At 39.1% G+C, this 19026-nt stretch overlaps 1 protein-coding gene across 9 annotated transcripts in view; it reads right to left on the reverse strand.

The window, feature by feature from the left end:
• The window catches only part of CACNB2 (calcium voltage-gated channel auxiliary subunit beta 2), a 250596-nt gene that overhangs the window by 111394 nt on the left and 120176 nt on the right, over positions 1 to 19026 (reverse strand). Inside the window, exon 1 of one of the 9 annotated variants that reach the window (XM_030476414.1) lies at positions 3414 to 3767. The exons of the other annotated variants lie outside the window; for them this stretch is intronic. Within the exon in view, the coding sequence (XP_030332274.1) occupies positions 3414 to 3446 (33 nt within the window). The 5' untranslated portion in view covers positions 3447 to 3767. Of the gene's footprint in view, positions 1 to 3413; positions 3768 to 19026 lie in introns of those variants that run through there. 9 annotated transcript variants of the gene reach the window in all.

Here is a 19026-nt window from a genome sequence, read left to right on the forward strand (position 1 = left end):
AGTGGTGGGACATGGCCAGAGATGCCTAGTACCCACAGCCCTGGCAAAGTCCACCTGAGTGAACAGGAGCACAGACTTGGCAACTGTGGGAAATGATCTGCTGGGCCAAGCATAGCCTGTGGGCACAGGAGAGCCAGCCAGGCCTCCCAAACTGGCCAGTACTATGTTACGTGTCCATCATTCCTTATTCAGCAACTCCAAAAGCTGTTGGGAGTAATTTTTAGATGCTTTTGCTTTGGAACATTAATGCAGAGTACGATTAACCAGGTAGCTATGAAAAAGAGCTCCCACATTCTGCTTAATTTTTAAGGTACTATTCCAATTATGTTCTCAGAAGTTTATTTTGCAAACAGGAAAATCCCTATACAAACAAGTTACAACCACAAATGAGATTCCCTGGCCTGTAGCTTTTTATATTCTCCTACATTTACTAAATTCCTAACTATAGTCAAATACCTCTACATTTCCACATATACGGCATTAAAAAAACCCACTTCAAAAGATCACAAAAGAGTCTCTATGTTAATTCCACTAGCTCTTAAGAGGTACAAGCATCTGCCTAAACTGCTAAAATCCAGTGTGAAAGACACTCAATATCCCAAGTCAGAACATTAAGCAAATACTCATTCCAACAGGAGAGGACCACAGCTACATAGTTTTATTAATAATGTCAAAAATATACAATTTGTCATGTTGTGAAATAATACATTTTTATTTGATTTTAACCTGAAGTGGTCATAAACCCCAGCACTGTCTGTTGCTAACTGATCTTTAAATGGTATTATCTTTGTTTAGTTAGGGTTTGTGGGCAATGATAAAAAAAAAATTGATTATCAGTGCATTATTATGCACTTACAGTAAGCTAATAATCCAGGCTTGTTTAAACACAGAAACAACAGGAGAGCAAAAGAGGACACCCCATGCAAAAGCTGGTAGTAAAAGTCTGTGGAGTTTCACTATTAAATTTAACAAAGTTACAGTAACACTTCAGACACATTTCTGCAAACGTGTGTGTGTGTGCTCGTGTGGACATGCATGTGTGCATATGTAATAAACACAATGACCACATAAAGTTATGTTTCTCTATTAAAGGGTTGGGTTTTTAAAGAAGGTTTTACTGAATTCCCCTAAGAGGTGTTCTAATCACTCTATGTTTCATTTTCTCAATAATCTCCCATCTAAGATAAAGATCAAATTTTATATGCATAGCTAGAATGCCTCAAACTAATTTAAAGTTGTTTGAAATTAATGGGAACTTAAAATTAAATCCTGAGATTCTTCACTGTCACTCTTTTCACTCACTTTGTCCTTCAGTGACTCACAAGTAATTGTTTGTGTGGGAAGATAAAACAAATGCCTTTTCCAAAGCACAGAGCATATGGCTTCATGGACTACAGATCTGTACAGACAGAAGTTTTACATTGATTTTAGCTTTTACTGAACAATAAAACTATTCTTCAAGCTTTACGTAGGCCACCTATTCTATTTTATTTATCACTGAGTCAAGCAAACATCTCGTAAGTCTGGTTGCCAAAATAACACCCAAAAAGTGCATCCATATTTTCTCTGAACTATCTTGCTTCAAAGAAAAACTAAGAATTAAAAACTCAAATTATATTTTGGTTTAGACTTAACAAAACATTTTGTTTGAACGGATTACTGAACTTCAGTTTCAGGGACCTCTAGAGATATCAAAGGGAAAAAAAAAAAAAGGAAAATGAAAATTAAAAAAACTCAAACCCACACAATTTATGGTGGACTTCTTACTTTTTCCATTGATGCTATTCTACTTTGCTTAATTATGTAGTAGAAAGCTGACTGGAATGAGACATCCCACCTGCCTGGGAAAAGTGTATTAAACTATTTTCTGTGACACAGAATATTTTGATACTTTTTAAAAGTTGAATTAGCATCAGGAAAAAAGATACAGAGATACACTGGAGTCCAAAATCCTAATACCATTCTTCAGTCATCTAGGTTATTTCCAAGGTACTTTAAAATTTCAGACCCAAAGCTTCATTCTCTGTGTAAACTAGTAAGTAGCTACACAGAGTACAATGAAAAGTAGAAATTGGGCAAAAATCTAGTAAGAGAGATTTACAACCCTTTACAAAGACCTATAAAGATGTAACTGGTTAAAAAAGAAATCAGTCTAGTAAAACCTTTACAGTTGGAAACCGTCTTTGGCTTGTCAGTTTTTATAAACAAGTAATCAATCCATTGTCTACTTACTACAATGCCATGTTGTTTACTGCTTTGGAGAAACTAAGTTCTTTTCAGTTGCCTTGCTTGGTTTGTGGAAGTTTGTGCAAGTCGCACACACAAATGAGTTCAATGTGCAGACAGCTGTATTTAAATTATCTTCCTCAACAACAACTTCTACGTTTCCTGCATCTCCAAACCATGGCTGGTTGGAATTAAAAAAAAAAGGGGGGGAGGAAAAAATCCAAAATAACGAAATTAATTCCTTGAAATGTGTTGTAGAACCCCAACTGCCATAAAAGGCGCTTTCATACTTCAAAGAGCAACTTCAATAATCAAAACAAAACATTTGCAACTGCCAGTTATATGCAAAGAACGCGCCACTTTTTAACATGTGAAATGTATTTGGATACCCTATGGTAGAGTTCACACACATATTTTTCAGCCTCATTATTTTTCCACAAAGCTCATTGGATCTTGACTCGGTCACAAGTGGTGTGTGGGTGCAAGAATCCACCCCTTTTCCTTATAGCTGAGCACTTGCGCCCCAGGCTGAGCAATCACAAACTCTTCTGTCGGATACCAAAGCCATGCAACAGCGCAGAGTTATTAGCAGTTTTCTTCTCGTCTTCTCTGACATCATCAACTTACTTCAAATGTTGTTTTACACAAATACTTAATAAAGAGTGACAGAATTTCATGTGAGTGTGTTGGGTTTTTTGTTGGGTTTTTTTTAAGCTAGCTCTTTTGATGGACACTACATTACATTACAATGACATGTTTTGAACTGTACAAAAGAAATGGTTTGGCAATGTCCCCACAAACATACAATTAAGGGCAGTTCTGTAAGCTCTTTGTAGTCCATCTACATCACAAACTATGAGGCAAATTCTGAATTATTTGGAAGCATGGTTTTGCTTAACCCCAAGACTGAATTGCCTCATAACAGTCAATATTATCAGTATCACCACAATGCCATAAACATGACAAGGAAAGTAAATTCTATTTTGTCTAGCAAATAGTATCTCACCATTTGAAGAGCTTGCAGCAAAATGTGATTTTTAAAAGCGATAGAACTGGTGACTATTAAAGTTCAACAATGGAAAGAACAGTTCTGACAAATTCAAAGCTGCCCAATAAACTCTGAGAGACAGGAAACAGTAAAAGTAAATATTACTTTAAAAAGTTAAAATCTTTAGTTTCCATCTTACCACTTCGTAATCCTCACTGCCAAAAAGGTACATAGCTACACCTCCACAGCCTGACACTAGACGTCCAGCGCGCCCAGACCGCCTAAAGTAAGGTCTTCATCTTCAACTTCTGCTTTTCAGCCCAGCGGGCTTCACTGCTGCGATACAGCCCCAGCGTGCCTTTCCCACGCTCAAATCGTTCTTTAAGTGCTGTTTTCGGACACGAAAACAAAACCTCTTGCTGCAAGGAGCCGAGGAAACGGCGGTCCGACAGGGTGCTCCCAAGACGGAACTCCGCAGACGGAGAGGAGGAAGGAAAAGAAGGATGGGAGGGAGGGAAGGAGGGAAAGGAGAAAGAGGAGGAAGGCAGTGGAGCAGCGGCGGCAGGAGCAGCAGCCCCCCCTTCGCCCGTCCGGCGGCAGCGCCGGGCTGTCAGCGCCGCGCGGGGCCCGGCCGCTCATTCAGGCTCCTGCTCCGCGTCACGTGCTGCTGGCGCTGCCCTGATTGGCTGCAGGAGAAGCGGGGTCGGGCCGGGCCGGGGAACAGCGGTGGGAGCACGGTGGGACGGGGCCGGGATCGGGATCGGGGCCGTGCCGACTGTTGGGAGCAGATCGCCCAGAGGCAGAGGGTGAAGCGCTCCGGTAAAGCGCTCGGCGCGAACGAGCACAAAATTGAACTTGGAGGAGCTCAGTAGTAGTTCATAATCACACTTCACAAATGTATCCCTCACTCCTCTGATAGCTCTGCAAAAACCATGGAGCTCTCTCACTACCCACCTCTATCGAAAAATAAAGATCAGTCCAGGATAGTTTCCGTTGCTATGTTTCACTCCACTGCTTTCTTCTAGGACTACACAGCACAACTTCATCTCTAAGATGAGGGCACTCTGTTAACAGAAATGTTACACCCACCACCTGCACAGCCCGCGAAGCAGACCCCACATAGGATGCCATGCCATGACAGGAGAGCCGAGGCCCTACCTTGCTCCTGGTCAACTTCCAGTCCAGGAAGACCAGGTGAGAAGAGTAAAAGCAGCCAAAGAGTGGGATAAAATGCAAAACACTAGAAGAGTTAGGAGTCTAACACAACAATATCATTCCAAATCTAATATTTAAACAGAGCTTTAAAAGTAAATATCATTGAAGATGGTTTAGAAATACAGCATAAAGTAAGCCAGGCATACAGAGATACTGCCCTCTTCAAAAGGCTGTCCTTCACAGCTGGGGAAGAGGCCACAGGTTGGCATCCAGCAACACAACCCCAGTCAAAACAGCTTTGAAACAATACACGGGTACCCATCCCCTCTCTGCTCAGCCCTCTAAAATCGTTATAGTTCATACTGCTGCTATCACTACAACCCATAATCAGAACTATACTTAAGCTCTAGGGAAAACTATGGAATATGTCATGTCTGAAGGTATAAACATGTGGGTGTGTGCTTGCCTATCTGTATCTATAATTGTGTTAATATAATATACACAACATATCATGACAAGATACCATGAAAACACATAGCATTGAAAAACAGTCTGTACTACTCACCTGCCTTCTCTTCCACAGGAAACACCAAATGAAGCAGTTCAAACACATTGTAAACATCTTGCCTGCTCCTCTCCCTGCTTATTCTAAATAGATCTTGACTACCTCAGTTTCTTTGTGTGAGTTAGTAGGTTAGTCATCCCTCAATCTGCCTTCTCTTTCAAAACAGACCTTTAGTCCTTTGTTGATTATATGTGATGTGACTCTTGAGTCTGGATTTTTAAAGTTCTTGTATGTATTCACAACCAGAGTTAAAACCAAACTATATACTCTTGGAAAGAGCAAATTAGAAATCAGAAGACATTAGTTTTACTTCCAACAACATGTTTACAAAATAGCAGTAGTTTAATCTATCAGCCAAAGTGGTCACTTCACATTATATTAATTGCAAAGTATGCTTCAAACAAGTAATATCACAACATTGTGTTTCCAGAAAGTAAACAAAATATGCACTATTCCTGCATGGAGGTAAATAGCAGACATAAGGAACCACAAGTGGAATGTAATAATCACTTGTCCAAGTTGGTTGCCATTATTGATGCTGAGTGAGTGTGGTTACACACACTAGTTAGTTTATTGCCTAAACTTTACTGCATAGCTTTTTTAACATGAAACCCCACCTGTCAATACTAGGCAAACCTAGTGTCATCACCCATTACTTCACTTGTCTGATACAGCTCTTGCAAGCAACTGAAATTTGGATGCCATAACTTGATTGTTTTCTCCTTGGATATGACTCTTTCAACTAAATTTAGAAAAAATAAAATCAGCAGGAATGTCACAACTGCTCCTATCGTCAAGAATAAGGCAAACGTACTGCTTTCTATGTATTAAAAATTATGTGGTGGTTTTTTTTTTACTTGTTTTATCAGCTCCTGTACTTTGGGCATGAAAATGAACTCAGCGAGGATTGCAGTTCACATCTACTCAACAGAGACTTAGGGCATTATTCAGACTGTCACCATAAGTGACTTTCATGTCACAAGTAATTCTCACTACAGACAGTACAAGCAGCCAAAGTCTGGCAGCTTGGACAGTAAATAAGCTGAATTGCTCATTGCTCTCCCGAACTGAAACATCATGACAGGTATCCACGTCTATCTCAGGGCTCCACAAAGCAAATCTGTATATAGCTCTTATGGCTCAAGAGTTAAAGTCTGCAAAAATGCCACCCCTGTTGAGGGTGTTTAAACTTAGCATAGCACTTCTGGATGACCTGTGCTCTGCTCCCAGCAAAGTGACAGCAGTGGGTTTTCTCTGCGCTTCCTTCCCCCAGTGGCACAGTGTGGCATGGGACTGGCCAGCACAGGGCAGACAGCGTGTCGCTGCTGCTGACCCCTGCAGAGAGGCAGTACAGACAAGAATGTCATGATCCACACAGAAAAAGTGAGCACAGAAGTGGAAATGGGAGAGATAGAGAAGTAGGTTGGAAAAAAGGAATCTGGCAGTGATGGGAATGGAAAAGTGATGAGAATGGGAAGGGCAGAATACCATAGTGCAGAACAAGGAAGGAAGCAGTGTGACTGTGTGACCTACTAAAAGCAGGCCAGAAGACACAAATTAAGATTAGGGAAGAAAAACATTCATGATAGGCAGGGAACATAACAGGATTTGAATGGGACCTGCACAAGGACAGCTGGCTACCTGACTCGCCTAATCCAGGGAAGAGGGGAATGGTGAGGAGCAGCGCAGAGATGCTGAGATGGGATGCCTGGGCAGAACTGGCTGATCGAGCAGATAGGGGCTGCTGCAAAACCTATAGAATGGAGACGTCAGCAAGAGACAAAATTTAGGATTGCAATGGAACTGGGATAAAGGCAGAAAGTGTCAAACCACAGCAATGGCTCTATAGAAAAATAAGGTAGAAACAAAGCTAAGAGTGGAATTGCTCCTCTCCGCCGGTACTTTCCAGCAAGACATGTGCTTGAAGATGTATCACAGAGAGCGCTACGCAGCTACACAAACTTGATGAAGTCTGAGCCTTAAAAACCAGCCTTTAGACCAAAGGAAAACAAACTACGTGGAAGCTTGACCGTGAGAGTCAAGACTACAGTCTGAAATTATGTGTAAATCGCAAGAATGAAAGAAATAACTTCTTTAGTTTTCTACTGTACGTAAGTATCATTAGAGTAGCCCATGCTCATCTGTAGAATCCATGACAGCAATAGCAACATTAAACATCTCTTAACAGAGGCAAGCAGGTATAAATGCAGGTGTGTCAATATGTGTGGACTTTGTTTTCTCTGGTTGTTTCTGTCTGTAAATTTTGTTCCTTTTGTAAAAGTCTATTAACATGTATAATACCTGATGGAAGGGAGTAAAAAAGACAGAGCCAGACTCTTCTCAGTGGCTCACAGTGAAAGGGCAAGAAGCACTGACCATAGATTGAAGGAGAGCAAATTCCATTTAAACATAAGGATTTTTTTTTTGTGGTGGTAGGGTTTGTTTTGGTTTTGGGGTTTTTTGTTGGTTGTTGTTGTTATTATTAGTTTACTGTGAGAGTGACTGAGCACTGGCACAGGCTGCCCACAGAGGTGGTAGAGTCTCCATCCTTGGAGATATTCAAAAGCCACCTGGACATGGTCCCGGGCAACGGACTCTAGGTGGCCTTGCTCCAAGCAGGTGACTGGACTAGCTCAAGAGGTGCCTTCCTACCTCAACCACTCAGTGAAACCGTAACAAAATCCTGTCAAAAATATCTGATTCACATTGACATTTTAGTGTTTCCATCTCTTCATTTTAATTTTCAAAAACTAAGCATAATGACTTTTCAAATCATCTAAGAGGATAGCATTTACCTCTGGTATTTAAACTCTGACCCACATCTTTTAAGCATAGCTATGAATTGTCTACACTATAAATAACTTTGTATATCATACTACTTCAACATAGTGCCTCTGGGAAAACAAATGGAAAAAATGCTGACATGGTTGTCAAGGTTAATAGTCTAAACAGATGTCTCTTGATAAACAAGAATCTTTCAACTTGCATCCAACAGTAACAATATTTTTTTCTTGAGGAACTCCAATAGAAAGCAATTGACTCTCTCTTAACTAATTCAGATTCAAATTAAAATCCCAGAGAGGAATGTCAACAGCTTGTAACTCGCTTTTGCACAGCTAGCAACAAGAATTTTCTCCTGTAAACACAAGTGTTTCACTCTTAAGGAACTTCGGCAATGCTCCTATTTTCATTTATCTGTGGCAAAAAAAACTCTGAAGAACTTGTCCCTTTTTACATATGGGACCAAAGAGCAAGAGCTATTTGGCTTTAACTACCTACCATCCAAATTATTCTATCTCACACCAGCACTAAATAATAGCTTAACACTGTTATTTAAATGGGAAAATTATGATTAACAAGTAATTTTTCAGGTTTTCCTATGATTTTCAGTTCTTACACTGATTTTTTCCCATGGTAGTCAGGATAACTGTGGGCACCACACTTTCAGCAGCACAAACTGTGGCTTGCTTACACCTCCAGGCATGTTATTGCCTGAAAGAGCTACAGGAAGGATCTGAAGCTCAGGCCTTCTTGCTCCTCTGAACACCAGCGCATTATGAAGGATGGGTCTTTTCCAATTCTTCTCATTGCCATTGTTACACTCTGAAAGCAGTATGGTGGCAACTGCAGTTTCAGCAGTTAAGAATAACTGATAAATAAGACTCTATGTTCTAAGAAACATCCAAGTATTTTATGAAAATGGTAAGGCTGTCTCAGCAAGGGAGACTGAAAGCAAGTTAACCCAGAAGAGTTAACAGCTTGATCATAGCACTGTGTTGGTCATATACTTCCACGACAGGTAAATAATTCAATTTGAGTTTCCCAGACTCCTGTTAAACAGCCCTATTTGAATGTCTGGGGGAGGGAAGGAGGAGGATGGAGGGGCCAGGACATGATTTGGACCTCCTCCTTCACTTCTTTTGAATGACACCTTTCTTTCTTTCTTTTTAAATCACCACCCCCCACCCCACCCCCAAAATAGCATGTTTTGGATCAAGTTAAAGGGTTTGTTTGTTTGTTTGTTTTAATTTTGAATCCGCAAAAGTGTTGGGCAGCATCCCAGAACATGGTGCAGATTCCAAGCCATCAAGATGCTCTGTGTTCATCTGCAGCAGACTTTGTATTTCTTTTCTTAATGTACTGGTTTTACATCTAGCCATAAAATCAAACTCCACATCTCCTTCCATAAAATTCCATACATTATGTAGGATGATGGCAATTCTCCTTTACAGATGGTGTACATCTGAAAGAGGGTTGATAAGTAACATTTTATTCTACGAGATTTAATTTAGGTGTATAATAAACCAATGTCAACTAAATCAAGACGCAATAATGAAACACTTCTTTAAGATTAATGTCACTTCTTAAATCTCAAAAACAAGCTTAAAACGAATGAATAATAAAATAAAATCCGAAACTATGCTCATGGAACTATTGGAATGCTATTTAAATTTTATTTTTAAACACTAGAGCTGCTTATCATTTGCAGATTGTTATTGGTTATTATGGTTACCATTCTCCAACACAATCCAATCTGCCTGCAGTTTTCTATTTCAGGATACAGCAGTGATAACATTAACAGCAGACTAAACTTCTCAGCTTGCAAACATACATACATTAGGGGCACATGCTCTCTCCTCCTGCATTGAAAGATAACATGAGTATGTTCTCACAGTGTCACAGAAATAACAAGCTGCCATTCTTCTTGCAGTCAGATGTTAGAACATTTAACCCAACTCACAGTGAGTGTCAGGAACACAGCAAAGGTTTGAAACCATTTATTTTATGGATACATAATACAAATGCCTCTGCACCACCTGGATATTGGAAAGGTGCTATAAACACTATAAAGTTGGAAGATCTGCCCACAGGTGATTGTTCCCATGTGTGGGCAAGATTGTTTCTTTCTATTTTTCAAATGTGATGCGGAATCACAGGTAACGTCTTCTTGTAGCCTTGCAGCAGTGAAGGAAGAGAACAGGGATACAGACAGAAAGAACAAGTCAAGTTCTCAACATGCTGTTGCTGGGCTAGGATGCTTATACTTGTTGCCTGCAACCAAATGTGCAGCCAAACACTTCTGAAATTTTGTCAGAGCTTTAACTGGTTGGAAAAAAAGGCTTCAACAACCACATTTGAAAGACTTAATACCTTGAAGATTAAAACAGAAAAAATGCTCATTTTGCTATATTTATGAATTGCAAGAAGGGAAATGCATATGCTTTTAAGCACAAGAAAGTCAAAAATAGAACTAATCTTCATAGATAACACTAAGACCTTGAAGCAAAATACATAAAACTTACAAAAACAACCTGTGATGGCTATAGTTGCTTAAAAAATACAGCTTTCCAGTGAAAAGTTGCTAATTTAACTCTATAATGTCACCACTACATGCTGCTACACTAAACGCTACATAAAATAAACGCTGGGATTTAATCTCAGTGAAAGGCTTTTAACTCTCACACTCAGCACATATCTGCTTCTGGGTGCACTGGAATGTTTCAAGTGCCACAAGCAGCTCGATGATTGCCAGATGCTGATCTCTCAGAGCTGGTGACTGAGGATAACTGGCCTGTAGCTCCTACCAGAGATATTAACCACTTCTGACCATATCCACATCCTGAAAACTGTGCTTGAGTTACAGGCCCTCCTCTGGGTGCTACTGTTGTGCAATTCCCATTCTCAGGACATTGACTTATCAACTGTTACTTCACAGAAGAGAGGTCCAAGCCTTTGTTCCTTTAAAACTGTTTTGGTTTTTAAAATGAGATAATAATTCATGTACCAAGTCCAACATGTAAAACTTGCTTGTAAAACTTGAGCTATTGATACCGTCAAATTCTGCCCTCATTTCAGAAACAAAAGTGCATCCGATCAGCAGAGCCACAACAGCAGGCCACAAGAAGCATTTTGGCACACTTTGCCTTTGTTTATGTATTTTTGGAACAAGCCATCATTCCACAATTCCATTAATTTAAGTTATGGATTCTCACTAAATGTTGTGGTTTCTTTGGCCTCATCACTTCTTCAAATCTCAGTTCCCTTTTCTCATTTTTACTATGTTTAAAATCTTTAATATTTCTGATGTTCACATTTTGGCAATCCTAAAAGCTTTATTAATTATGTTTAATTTTTGGTGAAGACTGGCTTATATAATTTAACAAGTTCCAGTGAAATGAGTTGTGGTGAAATATGAAAGCTGGAAAACTTGTCTCTGCAGAAAGGACTATATATTCACTTGAGACTCACTTCAGAGCTCAGAATAGAAATTAATTGGAATTTAGGCATCACATGTCTATTGTAATGACCTCTCTCACCTGTGAGGATGGGTGTCACCCTGGCACTGCAAGAACATACTTCAGTTTAATGATCAGGGAGCCAGATGTTCCACACTGGCTAATAACTATCAGTGCATTGAGGTGAAAACACAGTGAGAGGAGAAAACAGTATGTTAGCTAAATGGAGTCAGCAGTTTGCATTGTAGTGCATGAAATCCATACATCAAGTTGTTCCTTACAAAGAACTAATGCACCATGTTACAACGACATTTTCAGAACTGTCCTGATGAGATGAAGCATGAAGGTAAGACACTTTTAGTCAATCTTCCTTGTCCACTCAAATTAACAGAATCTTGTTAGCAAAGAGTAAGAATGTGAACACTTAGGGCAGGGTCGAAAGGTCTTTCCTTTCCTACAATGAAATTATACATATATTTTTCCCCAGTTTTATTCTCCTAGATTGGTGTAAAAATGTGATTTTTCAATTACTTTTTTCTGTTTGGTACATTTTCCCCTTCCTCTCTCCCCTTGCTATGATTCACAGTGTTCATATAGAGAACACTGTGAACAGCCTGGTCCGCCAGTGCTGACAATACTGAAAGCTCCTGCATCAAACCAAAGAGCATACCTCAATTTGCATTTCTATGTCAGGCTTGCCTTCTCTGTCCAAGACGGCAGGGCTCGAATACTCCAAGAAAGGGTCTCTAGCATTTTGTACATCCTGGTTAGAGTTTTAAAGGTGAACCTGTTCATGTGACTCATCAGTCACCCGCCCCCCACTACCTTTTTCAGGTTCAAATCCATGATACTAAGGGGAGTTGTGTGAGAATTTCTGAAGTCACTGAGAAACTCCTCCTAAGTACAAAAAATTTACTAGACAATTGAATCATCATTATGAAAAAAGTCAATAATGTAAGAATTCTGATCAAATGCATAATTGTTGATCTTAATATGGTAGTGATCTATAAAAAGACAGTATTTTGAATTCAAGGTACAAGAATTTCTTCTCTCCTACCTCATGAAACTGAACCTAAATTTTATATCATGTTGTGCATGACATGAACAGAATAATGGATTTACACTAAAGCAGCATCAATTCACAAAGTTGCTTTTAAGATTTAAGAAGGAAATTATTCTCTGAAGCTGTTTAGTTCAGACACCTCAAGCTTCTCCTTAAACGAAAGACTTCTGCCATTACAATGCTAGATGCTTTAAGTCTATACAGCTTATAATGGAGCTGGGAGATCCATGTGAAAGCACAGCGATAGAAGCTGATCACATCTTCCTGACAGAAAATATTCAGCCAGAAAATATCACAATGTTCTGGGAACTCACTGTTTTACTTTGAATTTGGCAGAAAGTTATCAAAGTGCTTAGTTTGAAAATGATTTTTCTAGCATTCTACCATAGTGTAAACTATTGACACTATTATATGACTAAGTATCAACCTGTTTCCTACATACTGAACTGACTCTGTTTCCAAGATGAACTGGAAACATTGCTGAAAAGCAGTATTTAAAAAGTTCAAATGTTATTTTTTTCACACGCCTTATACATATTCAGTTACAAGTTTCTAAAGAGCAAATACTGAAGAGATTACTCTTTCAAATAATGCTATGATTTGAAAACACCTGTTTCAGTGTTACATTATTAAAAGGCAAGAAAGATATGTGTATGTTATTACCAAATAACGATAAAGTATATGTGAATGTGACATAAAAAGAGACAACCAGAAAGTTTCAAATAAAAACCAGTCACTGGATACTGCTTAAACAAACAAGCGAAATCATAGAATGGTTTGGGTTGGAAGGGACCTTTAAAGGTCATCTAATCCAACTCCCGAACCATAAGGGTCTTAATAAGAGGGAAAAACAAAAAGCCCAAGCATGTCTGGGTCACACAGATTTTCAAAGAAACTCTACGCTGATGAGCTGAGCTGCAGAACTGCACTTACATGACTGTGGCGAATTGCACAGAAACAATAACACATACTTAACTGAGGACTTTTGTCAAACTGAGAGGACACTAAGTTACTACTGCAACCATGAGCCAGTCTTTCTACCGCCATCCTTTGATGAGCATGAGCCTACTCAAAGTGAAATTTAGCTTTAGTACACAGAATTGCTAGCAAAGCTTTGAAACGGTATTTTTTTTTCCCCTGATACCAATATTCTACAAACACCATTAATTAACAAGCTAATAATTTTTAACGGATGAATATTCTAAACCATCAATCTGTCAGCACCCTTTCGGCTGCCTCAACACATCCAGAAAAAAAAAAAAACCTAGAAATTTATATCCACTAAAATACTGCAAAATGCAATGTATCATTAATGACGAGCTGAAGAAAAACAAGTTGTTTTGTGAACAGCAGAAGTAATACAGCCTGGTTTCCCACACACACCTCCACAATACCTTCAGCTCGCTCTCATTTTCCCTACACACCACATGCTCTGTACCCTCAGTTCGCTTCCCCAAACTCCCCGTCCCTTTCCATGAGTTGCTGATTGAACAAGAGGCAGCATTTGTTTCAGCTACTCTGGAGTTAAACTCGTGCTCATCAGCTGGCTGGATGCTATCTTTTGGATGCCAGAGGAGCCTAGAGAGTGCCTTGACTCTCACACACCAGCATGTAGAGCAAATGGCTCTAACAGCTCCATCCAGTCCCAGTGCTGTTGTAAGCACTCAGTGCTTCTGAGACCTCTGCAAGACTGATTCAAATTGGCCATTGAAGTTACTGAGAAGCACAACTAACAGATGGAAAGTGGGATTGCATAAATCTTGTTCTAGGAAATCAACCTAAAAAATCAGAACAGTTATACAAAGACTGTCCATACACTTTAATACTCAGCCGCTTGTTTAAATATAAGATGACGGCATGAGCAGCAATGTAAACATTTAGTCTGTCAGTCAGTATGGAGAATTTCAAACTATCTTTTTCACAGAACATTGGTTGCTGTTATTAAGCAGTTGCAAGTATGATATAAACCACAGGCTTTCATGCAGTGTACATGCAGCACCAGGGGTGCATAGAAATTTGCAAAGAAATACTGAACTTACAACAAAGGACCTTAGGGATCAGTAATTAAAAACTGCAAAAATTCATAAGTGCATATGTAATTAGAAAACCTATTTTCAAAACTATAATGTCTTCTATACTTTGGCCCACAGCAAAACAAACAAAGAACTGCCCCCAACCAACCATCCCAGTAGTTTAATAGCCAACAAAACGGATATCTGAATCCAGTGGAAATTTCAAGGCACTGCACCTCCCCTGCTTTTGCACCCTTTTTATGCTGCACTTCCACACTATTCATCCCGGGAAGCAAATAGCAAAATTCACCCTTTCAAGTTTATGAATTTCTAGGCCTGTTCACTGCCATTTGAAAACTGAATAAAAAATAGCAGCAGTGATTATATATTCCACTGATGCTAAAAACATAAATTCAGGAAAATCTGGGTAAATTGGCAAAAGGCAAGATGTCACTTCTCTGCGTAGTGGGTGAGGTAAGGACAAAATGACAGCCTCAGGAGACTGTAAGGAATTACTGTGCTTGATGTGCTTACACTTTCTGGCAGTTACCAAAGTTTCCATATTGAAGAATATCTATGTCACAAGGACTGTGTTGGTGGTGAAAATGTGTCCATGGTTATGCAATAGGTATTATTTTTTTTCATCCTACTGTAACATTTTAATTGCCTCAAATACTTCAGGGATCAACTTATTACAAGGGACATCCTGAAATCTGGCAATTCAGAAAAAAGCACCCAGTAAATTTATCTAAATTTCTGTTCAATTATGCAATTCATATCCACTTTTGATACAATATCTGTCATTAAAAGACTATCAATAGTCAATTTACTTAATTATACATGCCAAGAAATACAAAAGTTCTTAAGCTATATCTTATTTTACTCTTCCCAATCTTCCCATTACTTTCTTCCCAGCCATTTAAACAATTCCTTTTTTTCCACTTAGGTAATGTTTGAAGATTAGTACCACTAAAACCAAAATAATCTGCAAGCACAGCTTCCTGTAAAATGCTTCTGAACAAGAAGTGACTACAGCCAACATTGACATTAGCAAAGCTAAACCGTCATCTTCCCCTCATGACACATCTAGAACCTAGGATAGAAACTGGGGAAACATGAGAAGAACAGTCATCAACCATCACGTTGAAAGAAGGGTTGACCAAATGTTCCGAAATTCACGAAAACAGTATTTTCCAATTGATTTTTTTCATTTTATACCCTTTTCCACCAAAAAAAATTATTCTCCATTTTTTCCCCATTTACAATTGTATCAAGATTGTCAGAGAACCTCAAAATGCATTAATTCATCACAATTCTTAAGAACCGCTTGTAAAAGATACATATTAAAACTTAAAGACTTACACTTTTAACTACATTAATTACATAAAAAAAAGGCTAAGTGCACCTCTAGCTATGGTTGGACTCGATGATCTTAAGGGTCTTTCCCGAACTAAATGATTTTGTGATTCAACTAGTAGCTTTAATGCTGTTCTGAACATCCATGCTTATATGGTAGTTGTATGCTTTCCTACTTCATGGCACACTTCCTGTAAGAGCCATTGTTGCATTATTCTCCCTAGAAACATGCAACCACCTTCCAATTTGAGTAAAGAAAAGTTGTCCATAACAGGAGGATAGAATGGATGTTAGCAATAAATACTCAGCTTCTTATGTGGAGATTCCTAAATAATCCAGAAATAGGAATGATCCAAATCTGATTTCCTTCTAGAAGCTGTGCTGCAGCCGTTACACAAGACACCGTCCCTGTGTTTTCCCGGAATAACTCTGGAAAGCTACTGTCATGCCTATGGTACGCTTCTTTCAATGCAACTATAATCGAATCTCTCATAAAGGTTATAGAAAGCACCAAGTTTAAGCCAAACATTTGGCTTAAGTTTATATTTATGTTACTTTTCTTATTTTACTCTACCTTATTTGTTTTCTGCAGTGTAAAAAAGAAAACAAAGCACATCCAATTATAACATTTAAAAAATATTTGTCATTTATTTATATTTTATTTCACAAGTACAGCTGTAGTGAGATATCTGCTACTATAAGTCCATGGCTCCAGGATACACATACCTGGCCAAATGCTGCCAAACCAAAACTCATGAGCGTGTTGCAATATAACCCAAACCAAAAATAAGAGAGTGTAACTTTTGTGTCTGTGAAAAGAATGTACTTCAAACTACTGCCAGCAGAGAGTCCCATTGCTCTCGTATTAAGGAGAAAACTATTTAACGCAATCCCCCAAAACATGCAACAAACAGCAAGGCATTTCTTTTTAACTATTTTAATAGGGTTATAGACAGAAGCACTCTCAGCAACAGATACCTGTGAGTTTTTTCCCGTCCCCTCAACTCTAGTTTTTTGAGCTTTTTCAACATGACAGCGAGTTAGTATGTTTTAAAAAAGGAGATTAAAAAGTATAATTTGGACTTCCATGAAAAGGCTGGCACACTTTTTAACAACATTTCAGCTTGGCTAGATGAGAGTAAAGTTAAACAGTTTAACTGTAATCAGGTTAACTTGCAAGGCAGCCTGTACACTGTAAAATTAAAGGGCTCCCAAGCATCTGGCCTGCACTCCTTCAACATATGCTTACCCCAGGAGTATTTTGCTTAGTTTGAGGAGACATCGGGCATCTGTCAAGCATGTCAGGCTCACTCCAAGCAGCCCAGCCCTTCCAGCAGCAGCAACACTTCTTACAGGAGCAAAACCTCTGAAGCAAAGCAGCGCACCAGCGAAAACTTCAGCAGATCAGCCTGCATTAACCATGTTTTGAAATACTTGTCCGTCCAAGGCCTGGTTTAAAGTGCCCAGCTTTTGTCTGTATGGAGTGATACTGTTTGCTGGCGATTTCCCCCAGCTGTTGATCTGATTCAGTCCCTATGTCAGGTTACAGCTCAGCAGAGAGCCTGTCACCATCAATTACCAAGGAGGAGTGGGAGGGCTCCACACTCCCAGTGATGTCAGCCGCTGTAAGAGTGAAGCATGCACACTTGCTGGAGTAATATGACATTTTATTAACCTCAGATGCATGCCTTGCAGCACACATGGCCTCCTGCTAACATGCGACAATTGGCTATGTAGCCAGAAACAAATCATGGAGAAGTATCTGAATGTGAACACTGGATAATCGATTTCTTGGTGTTTGTGGATAGGGAGTTTTTTAGTTCCCCTCCCTGTCATCCTCCCCAGCTCCCGGACAGAGATATTAGGCACTGGAATTTCAAGTTGGAAATCTCCCCTGTAAAAGGAAAATAATGTTTGACCTTAAGGTAGAAGATACATTCAGATACATTCAAATGAACTTTAACCACGGTTCTTTATAAAAACTACCATCCTTCAGATGACTTCATTTGACCCATCAGCATGGAAGTACTTCCATGCATTAGCCAGTCCACTGGTATCATCAGGAAAACTCATCTGCATATTATTATTGGCCCTAATGAGTTTAAGAGTTTGCAAGATTGAGGTCAACTAGCTTAAAGTAAGAGCACAGGTTAAATGTAAATAAAAAGAATGAAGGATATATGTCTGTATTGGTTAGAGGCTTACGGAGGTGTAGTAAAGAGAAGTAAGGAGCAGACGGCAAGAGGATGAAGAAACAGGCAAGAAATAGTAGAAAGAGAGCTGTGGAGAAGCGGCTTTCTGCTACCACTACCACTGAGATGATAAATGATGAGGCAGTGACTCCTGAGAGTAGCAACAAGCACAAACATTTTTTTTGGCTCCAGTTGCTCAATGAGCTAGGCAATCTTCACTGCTTACTCCTGAAGACTGGTCTTTAATAGGCATGGCAGACAAGCAAAGCCCCATAAAGTCAAAACTCTGGCCCATAAGAGTTGAAAACATGGCCTATTTCCAAAGGCCAAACTCTTAACACTGAAATTGAAAAGACTGTTTAAAGTCAGTGGTAGTCTCACAACAAGAATAAAACCAGATTATTCCCCCCCCCCCCCCCCCCCAATAAAGACTTTAGACTGGCTTTCATTTATATTAACTGGTTTCTTCACATATTTTCACATGGCTACTTTTAAGGTGTACCAAGGTCAATATAAAGTTACCCACTTCCCTCTTCCTATCACTTAAAATGTTATTTCTTATTTATATTCACTGCATACCATATTCTTCACAATTCTAACTCACTAAACCTAGAAGTGACTTTTGGTTGACACATGATCAGGTGGTTGGTTTTTGCAAGGGGAGTCTGAGAATGCAGGATTGTTATAATTTTACCACTGTCTCAGAAACTAGTATTCCTATTAGGTCCAATTCAGATGCCAAAATAGAAATAAATAAGTAGAAATCTTGCATAAGTTTTTTATAATAGCCAAATACTTATTTCTCATGAACTAGATGTTTCTGTTTACCTGAAATAGATTTAGCAAAGGAAAATACACTGGACATTGACAACCTCTGTATAATTTGACATCCATAAGGGACTTCTAGGATGCATTATTAAACCAGAAATTTTGAAACAACTACTGTTTTGAAACAATTCCTGTTTTCTGATGCAATACTGCAATAATGAAGTTGGGGTTTTTTTTACAGTACAATTATTGAGCTAGCTTTTTGGCAAAATTAGCATCCTTAAAAAGTTTAACACATGCTGTGGAACACGAATACCTTAGGGCAAATCAAAACTCTGAAGAATACACAATCACAGTCCCAGCTGGAATACCACAATTAGGACAGGGCAGCTCTGATTCCAGAGGCTGATTTTCTGCCCTTCAGCAGATTTTGTAGAATACTGAAACTAAGCTTTCCAGACCAGG

The sequence above is a fragment of the Strigops habroptila genome, chromosome 1 (assembly GCF_004027225.2).
Source record: "Strigops habroptila isolate Jane chromosome 1, bStrHab1.2.pri, whole genome shotgun sequence".
Lineage (NCBI taxonomy): Eukaryota > Metazoa > Chordata > Aves > Psittaciformes > Psittacidae > Strigops > Strigops habroptila.